Here is a 27529-nt window from a genome sequence, read left to right on the forward strand (position 1 = left end):
AGAAACCCTTTTTTTTGTTTTTAAACTGTAGAAGGAAGATGACGTGTCCTGCAGTGACATTGCTCGCAGTTTTTATAGATTCATTTAATGAGAGACTAAGCCTATATATTTATCCTATAAAATGCATAAAAGTATATTGACTCATTATACTTATCAGATCAATATTGTCATGTTTTATGTGTTTTATGAAAAATACCCAGAGGCAAATTTAAATGCTTAGTAGTCACTCTTTCATAGTCTCATTTAGAGACATTTTTGACATCTCTTCTGAAACTAGAGGTGACAAATGTTTCTTAGGCAAAAAAAGAGGCATTCTTAGAAAAAAAAAGAGGCATCAAACTTTAGATAAGCTCTCCATTGCTGTTCAGGAGAATTAGTTGAGTCATTAGAGACTTGGTTTGTGATTTTTCTGTTTTACCATCAGACATGAAACTAAATGCCACTTTACAGACATCAGAAGCATAAAAAGAGAGTGTGAGCTGAGAGTGAACTGGGGAAACAGAGGATTCAGTGTTAAAGGGATGAAAGAGGGATTGAGCCTCCGCAACGACTGTGTTGAGCGTTTGTCTCTCAGAGGGAGAAGAAATGCTGAATGCACCATGACGCTGGAAGTTGCTGTTGGGTACCGAAAACAGACCAGGTACAAGAAATCAGTTTATTCTTTTCTTTCATAATATTGAGTTTCTTTGTGTAGTTGTTTTGTTGCGGTTGTAGTTTGGGGTATGTTCATGTTCTTCTTTAACCACTTTACTTTTCTGAACACTGTTAATAAGAATATGGTCTTATTTAAAACAGCAGCACAACAGTCTATAGGGCTCTAAATCAGATTTTAGTGGTGCATGTGATCGGCTGCTTGCAGTCTCAAATGTTTGGGGTCAGTATTTTTTTTTTCCACAATGATCAAATGTGACAGTAAAGACATTTACATTTCGAATGACAATTATGTTACAAAAGATTTCTATTCAAATAAATGCTGTTCTTATGTATTTTATATTCAAAGAATTGTACAAATTTATGATTTCCACAAAAATATTTAGCACCACAGTATTTTCAATATTGATAATGATGAGAAATGTTTTTTGAGCAAATAAGCATATCAGAATCTGAAGGATCATGTGACACTGAAGACTGGAGTTATGATGCTTTGCATCACAGGAATCAACTACATTTTAAAATATATATTCAAATAGAAAAGAGTTATTTTATATTGTAACAATATTTTACAATATTACTGTTTTTACTTTGTTTTTGATAAAATAAAAGCAGCCTTGGTGAGAAGAAGTGATGCCTTTCAAAAAAAATAAAAAATAAAGTACAGACCATCTGGATTTGAAAATTTTTCAGTAGCGACATAGAAATTGTGAAATATAATTTCTGTTGCAAACCTAATCTGTTATCATCACTCATCCAGACATGACACAATAAAGCAACAGTATTATCTTTTTCTTCTGTCTAAAATTCCTCTCTACATACTGTAACTGTATATTTAGCATCAAATAAACTTTTATTGACTTTGGTTTTGTGCCATTAAGCAATATTTGCTCTTTGCTGGAAAATGATCACACTGCATCTGGTGTCAGATTCACAAATCCGAAGTAAGAATATCGTAAGAATAAAAATATTTTTGCAACAGTATAGGAACACACTGTCAAACACCCCAGAAATTGTGTGTCTTTAGAACAATCTTCGGAAAAACATTTTTAAGATACATATTTGAGAATACAAAATATTCTTAACTTCATACTACAGTTTGAAAATAATTTATTAAAGAAGAATTTTATTATTAAAAATATGTTTTGTGATCTGGCCCTTGGTTACGAAATTATGTAATCCGCAATAATAATAATCATTACCACAACCTTTCTAAAGAACTGTTATCTTCAGACACAAGCTAAAATATTGTGGTCATCCTGTCCAGATCGCCTGTGAGCACTGCTCAATAAGTTGTTTTGTTCGTAAGGCCTCTAACAGTTCATGCTTTGTTTCGACAGACATTATGCAACCATTTCTCACACACTCCTACACCTCAAATACTCAATGTCCACAAGTATTCATGCATTCTTTCTGTCCCTTTCTTTAATGTACATATTATCTTAAAGAATTAAACAAAAATGCTACAGTAAAAACTTGTTAATTTTTAAAATAAGTTACCAGACATTGTAAAATGATGAAAAATAATATAAGATTTTTGGTTAAAAGTATTAATTATCTGATAATTTATGGTGATAATCTATACCCTATTACATTCAACAACACAATGCATGTATTTTCACAGAAAAACATTGCTTAGATTAAATATCACCTTTTATAATATGTTATTTCTATATTTATATTTCGTCTTATTTTTTTATTGGTTACGTACATTTGACTATTTTAAATTACTTTAATGCCTCCCATAATGCCTGAAACATTGTTGCCTTATCTTGAATTTCTGGCAATCACAGCTGCCAGTGTTCCTGTAGAGCAGCTGTACTACCCAGCAGCAAGTGTGATCATTCATTCTTCTAATTCTACTCTCTCATTCATGTACTCTATGAACCCATCCAATGGTCAGAGCAAAACAGCTGTTATGTGTCACTCCAAGTTATGGGTCAGCAGCACCCAGAATAGCATGAAGACAGACTCCTGCAACAACTTTTAAGCTCTTCTATTAAGTTTGCAAGGATATCGATCCTATTTGGAGCACTTTACTGAAATCCTCAAGCTTGGTTAGTACTTAATCTGCAGAGTTTGAAACTTGCATGTAGTGAGCTTCTGAACTAACACCACATGTTGTGACTTACTTGTGATTACTTTGTTCTTTGCATGAGAATTTTTTAATCAGTAAAGTCTATTGCGTTTGTGATTTGAAAAAGCTCTTAACCATTAGCATTAAACTTCAGGGTGTGTGTTGTCCTGCAGCGTTTGTCCATCAGACATGAATGATTACTCAAACCATGTGTCTTATTGAGGAAAGCTGTATTTGGATTACATGTCCACCTGGTGAACCATTAGAGACTTGGGTGTGGGCTCTTTTGACTTGTGCATAGCAACACACTCACAACCACTCAAAACACCCCAGCAACTGCAAAGAAACAGACTAACAACCACTCTAAACCACATAGCAACACTCACAGCCACTTAAAACACTGCAGCAACCACATACCAACACTCACAGTCACTCAGAACACCCCAGTAACTACATAGCAAAACACTCACAACCACTCAGAACACCCCAGCAACCGCATAGCAACACACTTACAACCAATTAGAACACCTCAGCAACCACACAGCAACACACTCACAACCATTCAGAACACACCAGCAACCGCATAGCAACACACTCACAACCAATCAGAACACCCCAGCAACCGCCTAGCAACACACTTACAACCAATCAGAACACCCCAGCAACCACACAGCAACACACTCACAACCATTCAGAACACCCCAGCAACTGCCTAGCAACACACAACTACACAGAACACACCAACAACTACATAGCAAAACACTCACAACCACTCAGAACACCCCAGCAACCGCATAGCAACACACTCACAACCACTCAGAACACACCAACAACCGCACAGAAACACACTCACAACCAATCAGAACACACCAACAACCGCATAGCAACACACACCAACAACCACATAGCAACACACTCACAACTACTCAGAACACCCCAGCAACCACATAGCAACACACTCACATTTACACAGAACACAACAACTGCATAGCAACATACTCACCAGCACTCAGAACACCCCAGCAACCGCATAGCAACACACTCACAACTACTCAGAACACACCAACAACCCCATAGCAACACACTCACATTTACACAGAACACAACGCATAGCAAACACACTCACAACTACTCAGAACACACCAACAACTGCATAGCAACACACTCACAACTACTCAGAACACCCCAGCAACCGCATAGCAACACACTCACATTTACACAGAACACAACAACCGCATAGCAACATACTCACAACCACTCAGAACACCCCAGCAACCGCATAGCAACACACTCACAACTACTCAGAACACACCAACAACCGCATAGCAACACACTCACAACTACTCAGAACACACCAACAACCCCATATCAGAACACTCAAATTTACACAGAACACAACGCATAGCAACACACTCACAACTACTCAGAACACACCAACAACTGCATAGCAACACACTCACAACTACTCAGAACACCCCAGCAACCGCATAGCAACACACTCACATTTACACAGAACACAACAACCGCATAGCAACATACTCACAACCACTCAGAACACCCCAGCAACCGCGTAGCAAGCACACTCACAACTACTCAGAACACACCAACAACCGCATAGCAACACACTCACAACTACTCAGAACACACCAACAACCCCATAGCAACACACTCACATTTACACAGAACACAACGCATAGCAACACACTCACAACTACTCAGAACACACCAACAACTGCATAGCAACACACTCACAACTACTCAGAACACCCCAGCAACCGCATAGCAACACACTCACAACTACTCAGAACACCCCAGCAACCGCATAGCAACACACTCACAACTACTCAGAACACACCAACAACCCCATAGCAACACACTCACATTTACACAGAACACAACGCATAGCAACACACTCACAACTACTCAGAACACACCAACAACTGCATAGCAACATACTCACAACCACTCAGAACACCCCAGCAACCGCATAGCAACACACTCACAACCACTCAGAACACACCAGCAACCACATACCAACACTCACAGTGACTCAAAATACCCCAGCAACCACACAGCAACACACTCACAACCACTCAGAACACGCCAACAACTGCATAGCAACACACTCACAACTAACCAGAATACACCAGCAACCGCATAGCAACACACTCACAACTACTCAGAACACACCAACAACCGCATAGCAACACACACACAACCACTCAGAACACGCCAACAACCGCATAGCAACACACACACAACCACTCAGAACACGCCAACAACTGCATAGCAACACACTCACAGCCACTCAAAACATCTCAGCAACTTACTTAAAACACTCCGAAGACATGAGCTTTGACTTTTGCACAAGAAAGCACCACTCACATTTTCTATAAATGTAAAAATCTAGTTTGCATCAGTTCAATAGCTCTGTTATTCTGATAAATGACCAAAGAATGTCAGTGGGAATAAAGGAATGACGTAAATAAAAATGAAATGGACTTTCCCAACAATCAGAATACAGTGCTGCCAGCAGTGGTTTTCAGAGAAGAGAGAGGCTGTCAGAATGTATGAGCATTGGTGTAGACCTCTGACCTCTGATGCACATCATTCAGTAGTGTCCTGCATTAGCCAAAATCGTGACAGACCACAATATGAGTAGCTAATCAAATCACATGTGAATAAATGCAAATGTTCCCTAAATACAGCCAGTAAAGACAGTGATGCAGTCAGGATACGCCGTCTTCCCTTTAAATATGATAGATGATTGTGCCCGCTATGAGTAGGTAATCAAATCGCATCACATACCAGGGAGAAGTCAAAAGGTCACTAAACCTGCTGCCTTGACCTGACTGTACAGGCTACTATATGAATCCATTCAGAATCACTGTATGCCATGAGAAACAGTCAGTCATACATAGGCCTAGACCTGCACAATTCTAGATAAATTGATCACAATTTCTTTTTATTTACGATTTAGAAATTACAATTCTTCTAAGATTCTGAACAGCTAACTAAACAAAGCTTGTAATTTACTAGAAGTTCTGACAAAATTCAGTCTATATATGTAATTTTGTACATTTTATTTATTCAATACAAAATCTGCACCTCTTCTGTGGCTAATATTAATTTCATAATGATCCTAACTGTGCAAATACTACTGGCCATTTTGGGGAAAACTTAATATGCATGCCTAGTCACTGTTTATAACACAGGCCGTTCATCCTTTGCTGGGCCGCTTAAAAAATAGGGGGCATAAATTAAGAGTATACCCACTTCTCCAGGCAACAGTACACCACTGTGTATGAGGTCTATGTACACACTACAGCAGCTAGAACACATGCTACAGAGTGTTAGACTGAGATGATGGATATTTCACAAAACTTGTTGAGCAACTGTGGTCAAACACGACTTATCTAACTGAATGTTATGATGTTAATTTATAAAAATATAAAATATAAATCTTTAATGAAATAATAGGCTTTTTATATAATTGTAACATTATACTAAAGCCAAAATAAACAATATAAAAATTTTCTGTAAAATATTCACTTACTATGGGAAACATTGCCATTTAGGATATAACATATATATTTGTACAGGGCTTTCCAAAACAGTTTTACAGACAAAAGTGCTTTATAACCTCCAATAAGCAGCTGAAGATCAGGAGAAAGTAGAAAACAATGCAAACAAACTGCTCTTGAATAGATATTATAAGAAACTATACAGATTTGTTTTATTTCTGACAGTTAAAAACAATTCTAATGGACATGTCTGCATTACCAACACAGTTAGTAAATATGGAAAATACAGCATGTATAAGCAGCTCTAAACGAAGAACTGGAGTGTATCCCAGAAGCCCTGCAATGTGGGCAAGCCTTCCTAAACCTGATATTGAGCCAGTGATGGACTGACAGCACTAATATCTCAATGAATCAAAACTCAATGTGTCCTTTGACTATAAAATAGCAAAGTCAGCTAACCTGAGCAGCTTGATGGTTATTGATGCTTCATTCTGGATCCATTGCTGTTGTCTGTCTAGGATGGAGGATCAGGACAGGGTCAGTCAGGCCTCCAGCAGCGCCACAGTGTCCTTTCTGCCGATCAGAGACAAGGTGAATCACATACACATATTGACCAACACACACAACTACATATTTCAAACCCACTGACTGTGTGATTATATATGTCCAGTGCCATGAGAAAGTGCAGACGTTTGGAAAGAGATGTCAAGCGGCGAAGAGAGACCCCAACTGTCCTGTGGTGATCAGAGGATGGCTGAACAAGAGGGTAACGATTAGAACACAATACTGTGTGTCTGTCTATGGCAGCATCACCAGATAATGACACATAATGAGAAGAAATATTTTACAAATATCTAGTATAAAACTTCTATCTTTTTTACTTCATATACCAAGTTTATTTTTTTTAATGTAATGTTTGTATATTGGTTTCATATATTATGAAAAACATTTACTCAGTTTCTTTTTTTTTAAACGAATAAGTTCTAAAGTACTAAAATTAATAAAATAAAACTGAAATAAAGTTCTATAGAAATATAAAAAAATGACAAAAGCACATAACAAAATGACTAAAAATTAAATATATATATATATATATAAAAAAACTAATTCAAAATATTATTAAATACTATGATAATATATAAATACTATAATAACATATTTTAGCTAATATCATTCATTTTTAAAGCATAAAAATGATCTTATAATTTAAGAGATTTAATGACCTTTAAGGCCTTTAAGGTCTTCAGGGGTCTGTGATGTCATTTCCTGTTTTATATTTTTACGTCATTTCTACCTTCCATATATTTATGCTTTAAACCCCACAAAAAATAAACTAATAAAGTAAAAATAAAAAAGTAAAATAATGTAAACATGGTCTTCCTAAAATATAACTGCAAAAAAAAAAATTAAATATATGTTGTGTATGTATGTATGTATGTGATCATAACTGTCTTTATCTGTAGGACAGCACTGGACTGAAATTGTGGAAAAGAAGATGGTTTGTTCTCTCCAATTACTGCCTCTATTATTATAAAGGTAAAACCATTTCTATGTGATTGTCTCATATATATATATATATAATCTCATATATATTAACTTGAATTAAATGTTTTAAAGAGGTCATATGATGCTTTTTTTTTTTAAGATAATTATTTTGTGTATTTGGAGTAACAGAATATGTTGACATGCTTTAATGGTTCAAAAAACACATTATTTTTCAAATACTGTTCATTATTGTAGTTCCTCTATGCCCCACCTCTCTCAAATGCGTCGTTTTCTATAAAGCACCTCCTTCTGAGAAAGCGCAGTCTGCTCTGAATGGCCAACTGACACAGTGCATTGTGATTGGCCGAACACCGCAAGCACTCGTCGGAAATGTAACGCCCCTTTCCCTAATCACGAGATTCATCTTTCAAAATAAATGTAAAGAACTTTAATAATGTCCTTAGTTTTACCATCAGTTCAAGCCCGAAAGAGGAACAGAGTTGCGTGACAGACTCAGTGATGAAGCTCCTATGTGTTTGCAGTACACAAGACATGGAAGCTTAAGAAAGCTGACTCCACTGTGTGACCCTGTCTCTCTCTCTCTGTCTCACACACACACACACACACACACACACACACACACACACACACACACACACACACACACACACACACATACACGGCACCCATAACTCGGCATTTGAACAGTCAATAGCAAATACTTTAAAAACAAAACATACTTACAGTAGCTGATTCAGAAGCACCAGATTGTCATAGGAAAGTCAGAATGACATCCTCTCCTAGGTTCACGAAACGGTCTTCCATAAAATGTGTTGCTGTTCTGTTGTAAGTAATGTTAAAGATTCCTAAATGCATCTACTTTCGGAAAGCCAAAAAAAAAAAAAACGCTTTTGCTTTTGCCTACAAACACACAGCATCTCCCTGACCTGCCTGCTTCAACACTAACTGCGGTTACTGAAACCATGCCTGTTTTTTTTGTTTGGAAATTATTTCCACATAGTGACGTAGACATGTGGGGGCGTGTTAGAACGAGCCTTTTTAGGGGGGTGTGGCAGAATCTTAACTTTGATAAAGAATACCACTTTAGATTTGAGACTTTAGTCATTGCAACTTTACAGATCTTTAACACTCCAAAGAGAAAGGAAAAATTGAAATCGCAACCTTTTTCCATTTCAAAAAGAATGACCATTTTTTCTCTTTAGATATTTGAGTCTTATTCCCTGAAATCCCTCTCTAAACCTGTTTCTCCAGACAGCCGTGAAGACTCTGTTCTGGGCAGTATTCCTCTTCCCAGCTACAGGATTCTCTACTGCTCCCCTAGAGAGTGCAGGAACCGGAAATATGCATTCAAGGTGAGAGTGAACGTCTTTTGGAGCTCCTAAATTTAAACGTACATATACTCTCATTGTACACTTGTGTGTGTAGGTTGTTCATGAGGGCATGCGGCCGTACATCATGAGCGCTGAAACCCAGGAGGACATGCTGGGTTGGGTCAGAGCTCTCAGCCAATCAGCAAGCATGGAGGCTGATGACTTCATCAACAGGTGAACCTGAGTTCTCAATCTAAAATTGCTCTACTTGTATGGAATCTGCAATTTACTTTAATGTCTCTTCTTCTTTAGACGCTGTGCAAGTTTTCAGGACTTCACTCAGATGGGTGATAACACTGAAACCATGGAGCTCCAGCACACGCCCATGTTTCCACAGCAAAACGCCCAGACCACAACGAAACTGAGCAGGGTGCAGACAGAACCGAATCTACTGGATCAAGACATGATGGGAATTAAAATGAAGACACCAGAGCTGAGAGGAAGACATGAGAGCAAACCAATGTAAATGATCTGAGATGCTTCAAAATGATACAGAATGAAGGACCTTGAAAAAGTCTTCATGGCCTTTTCTACTTAAATATAACTTACACATTTGTAGCATTTAAATTGAAGTTAGTCAAGGTCAGTCAAAATTTCTTGTGACAAAACACCCATAATTTATCTTTACATTACCATTTTCTAATGGTCATCTGTTGTTGTTGTTACTGCCCTCTTAAGAACTCTCTATACAAATTAGTTGTTGTAAACTGGTGAGTTGTGATCGAAACCAGATGAGAACCTTTTCTGAGGGACCTCTGTGTAATCTCTTTCCATAAGGCTTTTCCACTTGGTCCATTATCAGTGGTGCCATCCTGTTCTTCAATAACAGCCTCTTTGCAAACACCTGCACTCTCAGAAAAAAAGGTATAAAAGTTTTCACTTTTCAAAAGGCACACCTTTGTACCTTAAGAGTCCATATAGGTACCTTAAAGGTACATATTAGTACCTAAAAGGTACAAAAGTGTACTCTTTGAAAAGGTCTCGCCCCAGTGACAGCTTTTGTACCTTTTTTTCTGAGAGTGTACAAGTTGTGACAGATTTTGTAAGTTTTTTTTATGAGAGTGTTAAGATTTGTTTTTTTTATCTGTCAGTGTGTTTGAAGCTACTGAGTGTTCTCAGAGTTTGCTGAATGCAGATGAGGAACCTTTTTGCTTCCTACATCCGAAAGCAGCCTTCAAGCAGCCTCCATTTCCCAGAGAGCAGTATGGGTCACCGTGCCACAGTAATATGGGCAGAGCGGATGGTTGGCCCTTGGATAACTGCTCGAGTGCTCCAATGTCACCCTGCATCTACACAGAGAGGGGACCTCTGCTCGACAAGGTGGGAATTAAGTATATATGCAAAAGTGCTGATACTGTGCAAAAACACACACTTTCTTTAACTGTCTGTCTGTGTTTCAGTCCGAGTTTCCATGTTCTGTGTGCTACTGTTCCAACTACCGGACAGCAGAACACATGCCAATGTGTAAGGTAAGACAAATCTGTGACAAGTAATTCATGTTATCAATGTTTCAAAGTGAATTTTCCATGCAATACAGCAAATACAAATTCCTCATTTGTAATTGGACATCTGTTTAATTTCCTCATTTACATATTGCTCTAAAATGTTACAGTGAAGCCACATGTACTGTAGGCACGTACTGCAGTTTATTATAATTTTTTTTCAGTCAAGGAGAGTTTGGTTGTTGTACTGCAGTTTATTATAATTTTTTAATGCTTTTTTTCAGCCATGATTCAGCACATTAATGTCATTTAGAACATACTGTAAAAGTCACTGAAATTGGATTTTCAAAACGAGATTGCTGAAGTGTTTTACAAGAAAATAATATTTCACTTAACTTCAAAATTTCAAGTTTAAATCAAGGTGTTACAAGGTGTGAAAATTGTTTCTACATTATTTTTACACCATTATTTACTTTATGTTGCTCCAGGCAGGTAAATCAGACATCATCATGGAGAGAGAAATACAACCAATCAGAGATCTGGAAAACGATACAGATGTGAGTGCACTATGTGTGTGTTTGTGAGAATTCATAACAAAGTTAAGACTATTTTGTACACCTTTGGGGCTTGAAATAATCAAGTTGGAGGTTATAAGAGGATGTATGATTTTGTAAGAAATGCACCTTTTTCTGAAGAACATTTTCACGAATCCAGCCTAGTGTTAGTTTAGTATCCTATTAATATACTGTTACAGTTTTTATTAATATTTTGAATTCATTTTTATTTAAATAAAAATCATTTTTCACTTTAATTTTAAAGTTTTAGTAATTTTGTTGTTTTTGTCATTTTTAGTTTAAAATTAAAAAATTTCAAATTTAAAATCTAAACATTTTATTGCAGTTTTAGTTGACCCAATTTTAGTACTTCAACTTAAAACTTAACGAAAATGAGAAATGCCAAAGCTACTAACAGATATAAAATACATTTGTTTCTGTTTTTTTCATTTTATTTGAAGTAATGTATTTGAATAGTTTTAGTTATCTATAATACCCCTGATCAAGATCCTAGAGCTTGTGTCAGGCTTTGCCTCTGTCTTCCTGTCGTTCAGGTGGTTCTCACTCGTCTGTGTGGTTGTGATAAACTGCTGCTGTCCGTCTCTATGCAGCTGGCTCAGTTACAGGCCGATAAGGTTCGTCACACAAACTGATCACATACACTGAAAGCATGCAAATAAAAACACCTCACAAGCATTCCTGCCTGCTCTCTCCTTTTCTTTAGAAAAGCATTGAGTATGCTTTAGAAATCAAATGGCTGGGGATGGAAGACAGACTTCCTGGAGTGCAGGAAGTATCCCAGAAGGCTTTGCTTCAGGAGGAGCTGGTTACACTCAGAGCCAGAATATGTGATTTGTCATCGGTACAGTACTGTGTGTATGTGTGTGCTAGGGTTGCATGATGAAATAAAATCAAGATAGCAATATGACTTAGTGAGATAAATTGCAAAGGCTGTGTGTTTCAGAGTGAAGCACAGCACTGTGTTCATTTACACGCAAGCAGCTCATGATCCAACAGTGTTTTCAGCTCTGAGTCGCTTTAACATGCATTTGGGAACGCAACACGAGCCAACCATCATCCCAAACTTGTAATGAGCAGCGCTTATTAACAAGAGAAGCTTTAAGGGCTCCCTGCAGCTTTTCTATCAAATTAAAGCTTGATGGTTTAACATTTGAAAAGATGAAATTAAGACAACCATAAATATTAGTACTGTAAGTTTAAAGTTGAAAAATAAAATACAATTATTTTTCTTAAATACGTAATGGTGAAATATTACATTTTTTTTGTGTAATTTTTATATAGCACTACTCTTTATAATTTTTTTTATTTTTTTTTTTATTATTTTTTTTTTTTTTTTTTTTTTTTTTATTATTTATTGATAAATCATCACAAAATGTTACAGACCTACAAACAAGCCATTTTTAACTGCATTTTAATTAGCAGAAAAATCACAATTTGGTCTTTCTCCTCAATTCGTGCAGCACTATTTTGTGCTTATCGTCAAACCCTGTGTATATTTTGTACAGATTTAATTTTGTTTTGGCAAGTATTTAATTACCTTAGACAGAGAAATAAATGTTAATTTATGCAACGGAGATTCAGTGTTTTTACGCAGTTAAATGATCGGTTTGTTATATCTGCATTTTATAGCCAATGTGGATGGTTTTAAATTGATCATAAACCGGCCGAAATATAACATATATGCATCATTTCATGCATGTTGTTAATGTATGAATCAGACCTACTAAAGCAGTGCCTCTTTTCTTCAGGAGATGGACAAATTGTGGAGTGATTATGAAAGGATGGAGAGTGAGCTGTCTGTTTTCCATTCTCATCTCCAACACATCCTTCACTTTGGAACGCCGCAGGTAATGCACACAAACACTTAAGTGACGCTCTACTTAAATTACTGTTTCTTTGGGTGCAACCATCAGCATACAAAAACATCAATACTGTAAACTGTCAGATTATAAGCATTAAACCTGAATTTCTTTATTTCTTTGGGATAGTGTGGCATAGTGGTTAAAGATATGGACCTGTAATCAAATGTTTTAAGGTTGTAAGTCACTTCAGATAAATGCATCTGCTAAATGACTACTTAAAGAATTCAATCCAAACTCCGTAACAGGAGCAGATACAGGCACAGAGGCAGCTCTGGATGATGGAGGATATCTTGTGCGGTTTGAGGGTGAACAAGAACCGCTTTATGGCTTTACTGGGTCTACAGAGGCAGGGTGGTGAGTAAATGTTTCAATCTGTGTTAAAGTGCATTCATTTTAGTATGCATACCTAAATAGTCTTGTCATTCTATCCTTCAGTTCCTCAGCCAAAACCCGTTTCCTACTTTGAGGGCGAGTTAGGAGGCCTCAACATGGTAATGAGATGCACTTCACTCCATTTTCAGGAAGTTAACAATAATGTTGCCTCAAATCAACAATTCTTAATAAAAACAAATAACTTTTAGTAGCTTAATCATTGTAAATTCTTGAATTGAACTGAGTCTTAACCAGTAGACCAAATCACTGCTACCAAATCGCCTTGGAGCAACTTGTGTTTAAAAGCACACATGCAGAATTATGAGGGATTGTATAATTTTAACCTACAATTTATCAGCTGACAGCTACCAGCCTTATTTTTTAACCACTCTAGTAGTTTGGGTGGGTTGGGTATCACCAAACAAAATCTAATAAATGGATCATGATTTAATCTGTGGCTATCTTGTGAGAGAGTGAATTAGCTGCATCTCTCTAATCTCTCTTGATCTGCAACAAATAGAAACAACATTTATGCTTTAATAGGACTGCTGGAAATTATATGAATGAACACATTATATATATATTTAGTGTTAGTGTTATTACAATGTAATGAGAAAATAAATTTAGTTTCATTCAATTTATTTGAATAAAATTTTATTAATTATATTACTTTTTTAATTTATTAATTAAGATACTGAATTGAATCAGCACATACCTAATGATTAGCCTGAAAAACTCTCATTTTACACTAGTGCTGTCAAACGAGTAATCACATCCAAAATAAAAGTTTTGGATGTGATTACTCGTTTGACAGCCCTATTTTACACTAATGTTTTGAGTACAAATATACATACAATAAATAAGAAAACATATTCATATTTTGAAAAATGCAGCACAAAACTACGAGCATTTTACTGACCGCAGAAGCCAAAAGGGAGAGCTTGGGGTCCATTAAGGATTTGAGCAAAATAAATAAATAAAATGTGTTAAAATGCTATACAAGTAAATTTGCATTCTATTGCACTGAAAAAGTTTCTTTCCAGGTTTATACATGGGTCAAAGACGTTAAGATGTCCGCATCAAAAGAAATTTATAAAAGTAATTTTATGTCCATAGAAAGCACCTTAAATGCAAGTAGTGTCTACTTTTAAGGTTTCAAATAAGTTTTTGGAGAATAAAATGTCAAAATTTGGTTTAAATAATGTTACATTGTCATTCAGTGTAACAATATTTATGTAAAAATTCAAACAACATGCTTATTCTGACTTGTACATATTAAAATAAATAAAATAATAAGGGAGCATATTCAATTTTATTGTGTTTTAAATGAGTAAAAAATTCTTACTGACCAGTGGGCAAAACCTAGGATAGTGGCAAATTTAAAAAATGTAACAATACAACTCATTAGTATTTGGGTTGAAAGTAATTTGTCTTTTAATATGTCATAAATAGATGAATGTTACACTGAATGACATTTTAGTTGGTGTCTTCTTTAAATCAGGGAAAAATTAATGATATTTATTTTTTGCACAGAAAAACAAAAACTAAATTTCAATTAAATTAAAAAGAAAACTTTTTAATTTGTTTTGGAAAAACAGCAACAATTTAAAGCAGTATTACACTTATTGTTTTTATGCTTAAAGCCTTTTTCGTCTTTGACCCACATCCAAAATTAATGTTTAAAGTGGGAAAAGAAAAACAACTTTCAACTTATAAAGTTTCTAGATAATATATTAATAATTTACCACTATATTTCAAGAAAGGGATCTCTCACAATGGGTTCATCATATTTGGGGGTCCTTGGCATTAAAAAGTTTGATGTAAAGATGACACCTTTCTTTTCTCTCGTGTAAGAGTATGTGACTGAAGCGGAGCAGCAGGACTACATGAAGATTCACCAGAGTTATAAGAAATGGACCCAAGACAGTCCTGCCAATGACAGCAGAACGAGCACCGAACACGAAGCCTCACATGAACCGCTGCGTCTGACACGTGTTGTGACATCAACCCTTCCAACGTCACTTATCGCAGAGCGCATTTTTGTGGACGACCCCTATCCTGAGCAACCCCAACAAATCACACTGCAGTCAGGACTGAGGAGCAGCCAGAGGAGCACGGCAAAGAAACCCAGCACAACTCTGCATGAGACAGCCGACAAAAACAGACACTTACACTGGGCCGACGGACAGGAAGAGATGCAACAAAAGAAACCAGCACAAAATCACAACTGCAGAGCCAGAGAGAAGGCACTGGCTGACAGAAAAGCCTGGACTAACCATCAGCAAGAGGTGAGATTTAGCATATTAGAATGAGTTCTGAAGGATCATGTGACACTGAAGTAATGATGCTAAATATTCAGCTTTGCATCACATGGGTAAATTACATTTTAAAATACTGTATATACAAATAGAAAACAGTTATTTAAGTTGCAATGATATTTCACAATAACATAAATGCAGTTTTATTGAACATCAGAATTTTTACCTTTAAAAATGAAAATCGCAAAACCCAGAGCCTGCTGGGAAATGTTTTTAAATTGCAAACAAAATGACCCAGATTGCAATCATTATAAACATGGATGATTATGTGCATGTGTGCATGAATGCATGTTACAGCTCGAGCCTGGAGCCTTGTGCCTTACAAACTCTGAGTCTGACTGCGATGCTGCCGTGAGCTCTCAGAAATGCCAAACTAAACCCAGACACAAGGATACAAGAGACAGAAGCATGAGGTATGGACATTTACACAATCAGTGTGTCAATATACTGTATAAAAAAAGTTAAATTGACCATAATGAAAGATATATTTGCATGAATACAAATACCCTATGCATGGTTAAAATTAAAATATAGATTAATAAAAGACATTTTTGCATGAATTCAGATATCCTGCAGGTTTCAAATTTGCACTCAATCTTTAATTTCTCTGTGCACTTTATGTCATGCGTGTTATTTGGTTGTGCATGTCTTTAAATCTCTAGCTTTGTGCCTTAATTGCTTTTGAGAAACACCACATTTTAATTCAGTCTGAGTTTTGTTTTCATTTAACTGAATAACTTATTCCTTCTACTGTTGTTCAGTCTCAAACATTCAGTTTCTCCCTTGTTGATACTACAGTACGTTCTTCTGAAAATCGTTCATTCTCTTCACTTAGTTCCACCAGAGGACACTTCAGAGACGACATTCATCCCTTGAAACTCATTACAGCCAGTGACAAAGAGACAGATGTCCAGAAATACACAGCAGGTACAGTACATGCATTTGCAGAGTATGCAGTCATGCACAACATGCATGCATATTTTGAACATTCGGATGAAATTTTCAGGAACAATAAATATTAATAAAACAAAAAAAAATGCACAATGAAAAATCTAAATAATACTCACACAGCCTTTTTAATATTTCAAGTACTATTTTAAGTCATTTCTGCATCTTTAGTATCACCTGCATCAACATTTGCAAAGCAAAGGATTTCACCTCAACACACATAACCATGTAATGAGTGTATTTATGTATCAGCAATTGATTTATAATACAATCCTGTCATGTATGTTTCTCTTCTTTTCCAGATTCTGCTGTTGTAAACTTGAATAACGGCCACAGCGGTGATAGACGCAGATTTAAAAGCCACAGCAGTGAGTCGGCCAACCCAATAATGCCACAATGTGGTGACGCAAAAGTGCACAATGAATTCAAGGACAAAACATCACAACAGTCATCTCGCAATGACATCATCGTCATAGAAAGCCACTCCATCAATCATATTTCAACTCTTACGGTGTTCAAAGGACATCAGGGAAACAATCAAATGCACAAATCTCTTAAAAAGAACAGAAGTTCTGACCGACAAAAGTATTCAGTCTCCGCTAACATGAAATCTGAGTGTTTTCCGTCAAATAACAGACAGTGTGAGTTAGTCCCGGTCTGCGTTCACGACGCAAAACCTCAAGAATCTCTCCTTCCAGTGGAAAATCAACAGCAAGGCCAGGGAACCAATCAAATGCCTAATAAACCGGTGGAGGGAGACAGTGGGCGGAGCCAAAGTCCCAAAACAATGGCACATCTTTGCCAAGCTTATGGAATACAAGAAATGCCCAATCAATCGCCAGACACTCAACCAATCACAATCTCTGACAATCAGCTGACACCCACCTCTGATCAATCCAAACCAGAGCTATGCATTTATGAGGAAATCCAGTTTAGCCCGCCAAGATCAGAAGATGTTGAAGAGAATCAGAAGAATCAAACCACTGGAGATGAAATGCAACCATCAAACCTCACTGTAAACGAGTCTGGACCGACTCACACTGAGGTCAAGGGGGAGTACAGAACAAAAAATACAGAGAAAAGTCAACCAGGAAGTGATGTTACGTGCAAGAGAGGGAAAAAGCTGAAAGTTTACAGCTCCTTAAAGAAAAGCTCAGTAATAAATCATAAAGTCCAGGACTGCCGGCCACGGATAACCATGCTCAGCACCAGCCTGTAGACTCGAGAGAGGCTGCAGAAAGTGTGAGTGAATGAGGCAATAAGACACAAAAAAGAGTAAAAAGTTGGAATATCTGAACTGGATAGATAGTAAATGGTAAGATTAAAGTATTGAATAGGGAATTAAATTTGCCTTCAGAAAAGCTTCAATCCTTAAAAGGAATATAATCATATCATGCTGATTTCTGTGTGTGGAGATCCTGTCTAATTAGGGATGAAGAAAACTATATTTCATGTGAAACTCATAAACTGTAGTTTTAGTTGGGAATGGGTCACATTGGTGCTGATTAAACACTGTGGTAATTTTTGTGTCATTTAACAACTGTCATGAGAAGAATTCATCACTTTTCTACATGCACATTAAATTTCTTACTAAGATAATACCCGCATACAAACTCTTAAAGGGGTGCTATTATGCTTTTTCATTTTTTCAACTTCAATTAGTGTGTAATGTTGCTGTTTGAGCATAAAAAAGATCTGCAAAGTTACAAAGCTCAAAGTCCAATTCAAAAGGAGATATTTTATTTAACAGAAATCACTTTTCAAAAACTACAACGAACGACTCGTTTAGACTACGACACATATTTTCCGGGATTTGTGATATCACAAAGACTGACGAATGGGAGGAGACCTGGTTGAGCTGCACTAGAGAAGACAACGAGTGTTATCACTATGTCGGAGACGCTAGTGTTCCCAAAACAGATTAGCTTAGAGTGTTTACAATCATCCGGGTTTAAATCGCGCTCAAATTGATTTGATTTTGACGCAATATTTACACTGAAGCTCACAGCAGGCAGCTATGGTAAGAGGCAGGACATTTCCTGACCAGGCGCAGAGTGCTGCCAATCACAACACATACTGGCCTAGCTAACCAATCACAGTACATTTCGTATTTCAGAAGGCGGGCCTTCATTTGATAAAGAAACTATTCCAGCCGTTCATGCCAGACTGGGGAGAGAGGTATTGTAATAATGTAAAATATGTAAAAAATAATGTGTTTTTCGAACAACCTAGTATGAGATCCTGTTCTAATACACCCCAAAACAAAATCAAAACCTTATAAAAGAGCATAATAGGACCCCTTAAGGTTATTAATTGACCTGGACATATTCCTTATATTTCTACATGTGCATTAATCAGTTATCAGCTTTGTGATTTGTTTGACCAATGATAGTCTCATATTGTAAACACATCTGTGGCTTATTAATGACTTTCTGTGATTTTGCCAAGTCAGACAATGTTCCTGGATCAACATCCTTGTTAGACTTCCTATAAACTGACAGATTTTAAGGTGATCAGTTTCCTCTAGTTAAAGATAAAGACTGTTTGCCTGACAGAAATTTTGACAGAAACAAATAAAAGTTGTTGATCCAGGAAAATGTTCTGCATGGCAAAAGTCATAATAATATATTAGAAGTGATTTATTAAAATAACTTTGTACTTTCATTGCAGTGTTATGTGATGCTGTTTTTGTTGTTATCTAATTAAATCATCTCATGTTTTGATCCTACAAATTATTTTATTATTGTATTTCACAACAGCAAACCCAGAGAGCCACTGTGCTAACATGTAAATATAAAACTCTGATCTGGATATAATATATGATATGTATAAGAAAACGTTGACTCAAAATTGTGAGCATTCACTCAGTTCTAAAAAAGGAAAGTTTCGTCATCCTTTACCCACCCTTATGTTAATCCATATGATTTACTTTCTTCTGTAGGACACAAAATACGTTTAGCAGAATGTTTAAACTGCTCCTTTTCCATAAAAAGGCCACTGGTTATGCCTGTCATGGCCCAGAACTGAAGAAAGTATCCTAGAAAATAACATTATAATAGTAGTCCACATGACTCGTGCGCTACATTACTTACTGAAGCCGTGTGTGAGAAACACTAGAGAAATCTTAAAATTTCCTGAATCTCCCAGCGCGTAATCGTAAACAGATATCAAACAAATTAACTGTGAGCAAAGTGACATTTCTGATTTGAGATTTTGAATCTCAGTGGCTGTTCAAATTCAAAAATCTGACTCGTCAGTGAAGTGGGCGTGTTTGTTCCCTTAGTCCAACCAATGAAATTATCCTTTCACAGCCCGAACTTTATTCCTATTGGTCAGTCCTCGAAGGTTGGAAAGCACAAGCTTTCCAGAGAAACTCAAGTTAAACGAAAAAGACGTTTTTTTCTCAAATTCGTCTTTACTTCTAGTTTTATATGTAGCCTACTTTATGTTTTCTTGTTTTATTTATTTTCTCGTTTAATTACTGTCCACAAGTCTATACATTGAATGCACTTATAGCCTACAAAGTGTAATTGTACACAGCACATAGGCTCTTTTGGTTTAATTTAGTATTTATACATTTTTATAAATTATTAGATGACATTGCAAGCCTCTTCTCTCTATTAGTCAAACTCATTTCACAGAACAAGTCAAACTGTGAAACTGAATGTTAAACACATATTTGCATTTGTGATTGTGTTCCTCTCAGAATAGAGCAGATGTTGTTCCATCATGTAAATGCAGGTGTTTTCATGGACCACTGACTTAAGTTTATTTATAATATGTGAGCTAGACCCCTGATTCAATGAAAGACCTGAAACAAAAATGACACAAAAAGGGACACTGAGTCACAATTATAATTTATTTAAAGACTGAATTTTAATAAAATCACACGTGTAGGCTTGTATGAAACACACAAAGCAGAGCAGATGCAGCTGAGAGCGACTGAAGCTGGCTGTGGAGAATGAATTTATAAAAGTGAATGCTTTCTATCATGTGTGATGTGACTCACAATCAAACTCACTGATTCAGTGACTGACAGAGACACGTGTGTAATGATGCTTTTATCTGTTAAAACCTGCAGGAACATCCATGGATTAACAGTGACGTGTCAATCCAAATAATATATAGATATTATATAGATAATAATAGATAGAAAGATGGATGGATAGACGTTCTCACTTCAGTAATTGTTTTTATTATAGGCCTATGATTGAGACTCAGCAACTGTCTTGAGGTAAATGATGTGGAGCCTGTTTGCATATTGATCAGATGCTTCAGTGCTCTGAGAGTGTTTATAGTGCTGTGAGTTTAACACTTTATCACTGACACACACAACAATCTTCATCAACATGACCTTCGTCATCATCTGGACACTTTTATACTGCTTCGTACTACAAGGTGAATATTATATATTTGAAAATCAATTGAAGTATATATATTATGTATATATATTACACAGCTTAAAATATGGTAAAATAATATATATTTTATGGACTCAAAATGGATTTGTTTTTCAGGGTCTAGAGCAGCTGAGATCACAGTCACTCAGACTCCGTCAGTGAAAACTGCCACACCAGGAGAAAATGTTGTGATGAGCTGCAAACTCAGTAAAGATTCAACCTGCGGTCCACCCTGTGTGGCCTGGTACTTACAGAAACCTGGAGAAGCTCTTAAACTCCTGATTTATGATGCAAGCAGCCGCCAGTCAGGAACTTCATCTAGATTCAGTGGCAGTGGATCTCACAGTGATTATACTTTGACCATCAGTGGAGTCCAGACTGAAGATGCTGGACATTATTACTGTCAGAGTTACTACTGGATGAACAGTGGTAATGTGTTCACACAGTGATAAAGAGTGGTACAAAAACCTCGGTCAGTCAGAGTCACAGTGACTGAACTGATGCTGCAGCTGCTCAAACACTATCACACACTACTGACACACAGAGACCAAACACAGAACTACACGTGTAAAAAAAACCCCTGAAATCAGCTTTTATTCTATGGGACAATGATTTGGTCAGTGACAAACAGGTTTGGCTCAGCTGAGAAATTAAAATGTATAAACTGATCTGAATCAAACAAAAAACAATGGAGCCATATTTCTCAGGGCCAGTGTTGTAGTTTCTGTGTTTTGTTTAGATTATAGATTGTATTGTATTGTATTATGCTCATATCACATGTATCACCTTTTCCTCCCAGACTCCATTCCCCATAATCCTTTGCCCGGACTCATCAATGATTTCATTCAGCTGTTGTTCATTACATAGACAATATAAGTACAACATTTAGTACATACAGTACAACAAATACTGCATTTGGATCCTCACTCAAGTCTCAGAGCAGTTACATAATATATCTCTTCAGCTCTCCATGCACTAATTTTTCAAACCATGATATGTATTTTTATCATTCTTATTTTTCTTCTTTCTTATTATGCATTCATATATCCAAAAACAGCGGGACATAAATATGTTGCTGTTGACTAGTTTATTTGTCTTTTAGTCAAAAGTCTAAGTATATAGTTCATTAAGTTCATTAGCTGTATAAGTCTTATAAACTACCACTCAAACTTCATAACTGTCTCATCGAAGAAGTGAAACTGTTCCAGTTCAGAGCGTTTAACCGATCAAACAGAGAAACTGTGAGTTTGAGCTGAAAATCAGATTTGCATTGACAGCTTTAGTGATTCTGATCGTCTCAGAATAGAGCAGCTCCGTCTCCAGAGACCATGTTCAAACCCCAAGAGCTTCAGTTCACATTTACTGCTAAACACAGCTGTTCTCAACTATTACAATCCATCAACAGCAGCTGAAACTTTAGTGAAGGACTCTGAAGGAAGGACACACTGATCAATGATGCAGTCAGACACAAATGTAAGGCGTTCAGAAGCTTTATTGAATGAACAGCAATGGCAGCAGATTGAAAGACTGCTTGAGTATTGAGCTGTAAATCAGGAGACTGCTGTGAATCCTGCTGCTCTTCACTGGAGAAACATCAGCACTCGGAGCTCTTGAAGAACGAGGTCTCCCGAGCAGCTCCGTCATGTGTTACTCTGCAGACGAAGCGCTCGCCGGCTTCCCAGCGTGCTTTGCTGAGGCTCAGGACGCTGCTGCGGCTGTAGCGTCCGTCCCGCTCGCTCTCTGCGCTGGTCTGAACCCCCTCAATGACCTCTGACCCGTCCAGCGTCCAGCTCACCTGCGCCCCCTGTGGAGAGTAAGAGCTGAGCAGGCAGAGCAGTGTGGCTGAGTCTCCAGAGATCTGCAGAGAAGAGGGAGGCAGCAGAGACACGGAGGGCTTCACTGTGGGACCAGCTGAAACACACAAACACACACACAACACAGCACTCTTAGCATTCTGACTCTAGCTCATAGATTTAGATATGGTATTGCTGTAAAAATCATAATCATTTCAGTTTGACATCACTGCCTTCATTTATATACCGCATAGATACTGTCCTACATGAAATCTCCATTAAATAAATGTTCACCACTACTAAATGCATCATGTACATCTAAATTTAAATTGGTTTTGTGAAAAAAAAACATGATATATCATAAAAATTATAATTATTTGCTATATTCTGAATTAATGTGTGTAACATTTTAAATGATTCTCAAAATTATTTTAAAAACACTGTCCATGTGCAAATTCACAATCATTTAGAAAACAAATTAATATTATAATTTATATATGAATTGTTTTTTTTAAAGATCATAACATAACACTCACAGTCACAATTATATGGAAATGTACATTTAAATAAAAATAAAAATAATTAACTATGTATTTTATAATATGTAATATATAATATGTAATATTTATAATATGTATTTTGTCTGATGATGATGCCTACAAAATTAGAATTATTTTTTCTGTATTATCAAACCATGCATTTGTGTCATGCATTTCAAAAGCTCTTAATTGTTATTTTATCAAGAAATATGATTTTAAATGGAAAAAAGAATATCATTAAATATTAATATATAGTTGTAAAATAGCAGACGAAATTAAATAAACTATGAAGCAATTAAATTCATCATGAAATGTTGGAATTAATGAATAATTCATTTTTAATATTAATAATAAATATTTAATCTTTATTCTTCTTTAAGTTCAATAACATTTTTATAATAATTGTTGGCAAATGTTTGCTTAATAAAATGAATAATAATATCATACATTTTAATGATAGAATTGAAGAGACTTACCGATCATCAGTTTAGTTCCTCCACCAAAAGTCCACCACAGTGCTTCATTCTAGTGAAAGCGTCGTACAAAAACCTCCGTCACACTCAACTGAACACAAACTCCAGCAGAGAAAGAGAAAACGACACTCACACACTGATATGAGACTCAACATTAGCTCTTCTGAAAATCAGATGGAATATTCTAGAAAGCAACACAAAACATTCATCTTAAAAATAATATTCATTGCATGAAGGCCAAAATAATTTGTTTTATATGCAGTCCCAAAATACATTCCTCACATTTACACTAATTCTATTTTACCTGCTGTATAATGAAATCTATAGCAAGTTTTAGATGGTCATTCCGTATCGGATGACCTATGACCTATTATACAGTATCATAGATGAAATCAAATCTGCACATCAGATAGTAAATGCTCTCAGCATCAAAGTCTAAATGAAACCGATCATTAAAACAGTGTTTGCAGGGTGAAGCACGTTTCAAAATCAACATTTTTATATATAAAAAAAAAAAAGTGAAAGTGACATGACATGTGGCCAAGTATGGTGACCCATACTCAGAATTAGTGCTCTATATTTATCCCATTCAAAGTGCACAAACACACACACACCCTGTGAACACACACCCGGAGCAGTGGGGGTTTGGTGCCTTGCTCAAGGGCACCTCGGTCGTGGTCTTGAAGGTGAGAGAGAGCACTTCAATTCACTCCCCCCACCAACAATCCCTGCCATATGAGACTCAAACCCACAACCTTTGGGTTACGAGTCCAACTCTCTAACCATTAGGCCACAACTTCCCCACATATCACTGTATCTCTGAAGAAAATTGACTGTCTTCAGAAAATTATCAATGTCATTTTCATGTAATCTTGCCTGTAATGCCCGATAAAGGAGCGTTTGTGAGCGAAGCGCTGCTTTGTGTACAGCAGCTACCGGGGACAAGACATAGTTTTAACTTGCTAGCAAATGTAATTTACTTATTTATTTTGCTTGTTATCAGAAATAACAAGCAAAATTATAGAAGGACACTGTTGTTATTGATAGTAGACTAACTATTTATTATCGAATGACAAAATCGGAAATTATCACTTTGGTACATTGGGAAGGCAAAAATAAATAAATAAATAAATAAACAGGGCACCAGTCCGTGCCTGATATATTTATCATGTCTGTGAGGCAAGTATTCGTTGAGTTTCGGTTCATTTTTGTAAAACACTCCTGTTCAAGACCGAGACGGTATAAAAGCACATCCTGTTTGTTTTCTTTATTTTACAAAAGCACAGCATAGATATTATGAGTTTATAGCTGCTCTTGCGTTCTCTGATAGCACACGTAGGCTACATCATAGAGATGTCTGTTTTTGACATCTGCATTAATATCTGCAAGACATCTATAGAACATTTCCATTTTGATTACGTAACTTGCGTTACTTGTCATGCATTACCACCAACACTGCTAAAAGACGTCTAGCAGATGTTTGTACACAGCGGATGCTTTCCAGATGAAGCGATCTTTAACAGACATCTTGCAGACGTGCATGTGCTATAGGGTTATGATTGATGGGTTTAACTACATTTTCATCTCAAACTCACAGTTTCACTGTTTGATCGGTTAAACACTCCAAACTATATAAATTTCACTTCTGCTCATGAGAAATTAATTATGTCTAATAAATTCATTATTGTTTTAAGATGAAGGAGCTGCTTGAGAAACTCTTGACCAGAGGCTTGTTTCTTTTTAAAATGGTATTAAATGAACTATATTGTGGTCAGACATGGATTAATGAGGTTTGATTTTAGCTTTGTAGACATCTTTGATGTTGCCATAACATTAATCCAAAATGTTCTTGTTACCTGTTCGCAGATTTGACATACTGGGCAAAGCCTGGTAAAAAACGCTCAAGTCTACAGTAATTTAAATCGCCCAAGATAAAAACTGGAGCTCCCGGGGTTCACTGTAGCTGTTTTTGAATACAATCTGATATGCTTAAAGCAGCTCTGGATGCATTACCATTGAGAGGGATATACACAACACACATAATAACATTGCCAAACTCCCTCGGAAGATAAAAAGGTATTCAGCATCATGTGTACAGCTGGTTTCTATCACTGTATATTTCACTGTATATATGTTGTTGCTGCTACACAAAAACTTTACTATAGGCTACTTTACTATATGTAAACTTACACCCCGTGTTTTCTGTGATTCTGAGCATAGTTGAGTCAAACCCGTCTGTCAAAGGACAGATCACAGTCTAATAGAGCCGATTCGACGGTAGTGAGTGATAGTGTTTGAGCAGCTGCAGCATCAGTTCAGTCACTGTGACTCTGACTGACCGAGGTTTTTGTACTAATCTTTATCACTGTGTGAACACACGATCACCCACACAGCTACCATTATAATTTATTCTGCAATGAAAACTCTGACAGTAATAATGTCCAGCATCTTCAGTCTGGACTCCACTGATGGTCAGAGTGATATCACTGTGAGATCCACTGCCACTGAATCTAGATGGAGTTCCTGACGTGCGGCTTTTGGTCCAATAAATCAGGAGTTTAGCAGCTGCTCCAGGTTTCTGTAAGTACCAGGCCACACAGGGTGTTGTGCAGTATGCAGGACTACTGAGATTACAGTTCATCTCAACATTTTCTCCTGGCGTGGCAGTTTTCACTGAAGGAGTCTGAGTGACTGTGATCTGAGCTCTAGACACTGAAAAACAAAGCATTTATGAGTCCATTAAAATATATTATTTGCCATATTTTTAGGCTGTGTTAAAATTATACAAATTAATTATTTATTTCACATATACACTATTCACCTTGTAGTGTAAAGCAGTATGAAAGAGTCCAGATGAAGATGATGATGAAGGTCATGTTGATGAAGATTGTTGTGTGTGTCAGTGATGAAGTGTTAAACTCACAGCACTATAAACACTCTCAGAGCACTGAAGCATCTGATCAATATGCAAACACACTCCACATCATTTACCTCAAGACAGTAGAGATACACAGTTTTGCGATTTTATTTCTTAAATATCTTTGCTAATAAATTTCTATTACCATTTTCAAAAACAGACATTCATAATTCATGTTAATAATCAGTTTCATTCAGACTTTGATAAGTATCTAAGAGTATTTAATATACCTGTGTTGCAGATTTTATATCATCAATGACACCGTATAATACTGTATAATGGATGATTTAATTAGCTTTAAGTGTTTTATATCTATATGTTTTACAGATTTTATTTTATTGATTTGAGAATGCTAAATTGAACAAATGTGATCAACTCATTGTCTGCGGCTGGCCGCTTGGTCGTTACTTTTAAAGAACAAAAACTTGAATTTAACAAACAAAAAATGTTCCAAACATATTTCTTAATTAATCTAATTAAGAAACAAAAATGAAATATAACCACTTTTCCATTAAAAACAAAACTGAGCTATTTTAATGGCTGCAACAGCATCTGCGCACTGAGGAAGCGAGAGAGAGAAAAAAGACACAGGGTTCAGTCAGACAAGCCGTCGGACAGTTTATACATAGTTTCTTTCAGTTTCTTATTAAGCATCAAAATAAAAAAACATGTTCATCTGGAAGAAGGGGCCCCAAATCTCTGTCTCATCACATTTTCAAGACACATGTGATTTTAAACTCTGCTAATTCTATTTACCTGCTT

General features: G+C 36.4%; 3 protein-coding genes and 1 gene segment (V, D, J or C); 3 read left to right on the forward strand and 1 right to left on the reverse strand.

Moving 5' to 3' along the window:
• Positions 1-161: 161 nt before the first annotated feature.
• LOC122135409 (pleckstrin homology domain-containing family A member 4-like) lies at positions 162-9643 on the forward strand. Of its 2 annotated transcripts, none has more exons than XM_042714762.1 (7): positions 162-640; positions 6771-6843; positions 6923-7018; positions 7716-7788; positions 9010-9110; positions 9184-9302; positions 9381-9643. In XM_042714762.1, the coding sequence occupies exons 1-7, from the start codon at positions 522-524 to the stop codon at positions 9592-9594; spliced, it is 795 nt and encodes a 264-aa protein (XP_042570696.1). In that variant the 5' UTR covers positions 162-521; the 3' UTR covers positions 9595-9643. The 2 variants fall into 2 exon arrangements, with proteins under 2 accessions (XP_042570696.1, XP_042570697.1); XM_042714763.1 differs by lacking the exon at positions 162-640 and adding an exon at positions 2586-2708 and having other exon boundaries at positions 9381-9640.
• A 577-nt stretch (positions 9644-10220) lies between these two features.
• On the forward strand, positions 10221-18342 carry LOC109095233. The gene is made up of 12 exons (XM_042714765.1): positions 10221-10448; positions 10529-10597; positions 11059-11127; positions 11679-11759; positions 11849-11986; positions 12894-12992; positions 13253-13361; positions 13443-13498; positions 15233-15667; positions 15995-16110; positions 16533-16624; positions 16948-18342. The coding sequence occupies exons 1-12, from the start codon at positions 10356-10358 to the stop codon at positions 17862-17864; spliced, it is 2274 nt and encodes a 757-aa protein (XP_042570699.1). The 5' UTR covers positions 10221-10355; the 3' UTR covers positions 17865-18342.
• Positions 18343-20979: 2637 nt separating this feature from the next.
• Positions 20980-21494, forward strand: LOC109094844 (the record flags this gene model as incomplete). The annotated part of the segment is given in 2 exon segments: positions 20980-21029; positions 21152-21494. Coding segments are annotated over 2 exon segments (393 nt in total), but the record flags the coding sequence as incomplete, so codon positions are not given.
• Positions 21495-22519: 1025 nt separating this feature from the next.
• LOC109104994 (immunoglobulin kappa light chain-like) lies at positions 22520-26737 on the reverse strand. Its single transcript, XM_042714766.1, has 4 exons — positions 26672-26737; positions 26248-26562; positions 23854-23895; positions 22520-22956 (listed from the first exon to the last, which is right to left on the reverse strand). Exons 1-4 carry the CDS (start codon positions 26724-26726, stop codon positions 22640-22642), a joined length of 729 nt encoding a protein of 242 aa, XP_042570700.1. The 5' UTR covers positions 26727-26737; the 3' UTR covers positions 22520-22639.
• Between the last annotated feature and the right edge of the window lie 792 nt (positions 26738-27529).

Source organism: Cyprinus carpio, chromosome A24, assembly GCF_018340385.1.
Source record: "Cyprinus carpio isolate SPL01 chromosome A24, ASM1834038v1, whole genome shotgun sequence".
NCBI classification, from domain to species: Eukaryota; Metazoa; Chordata; class Actinopteri; order Cypriniformes; family Cyprinidae; genus Cyprinus; species Cyprinus carpio.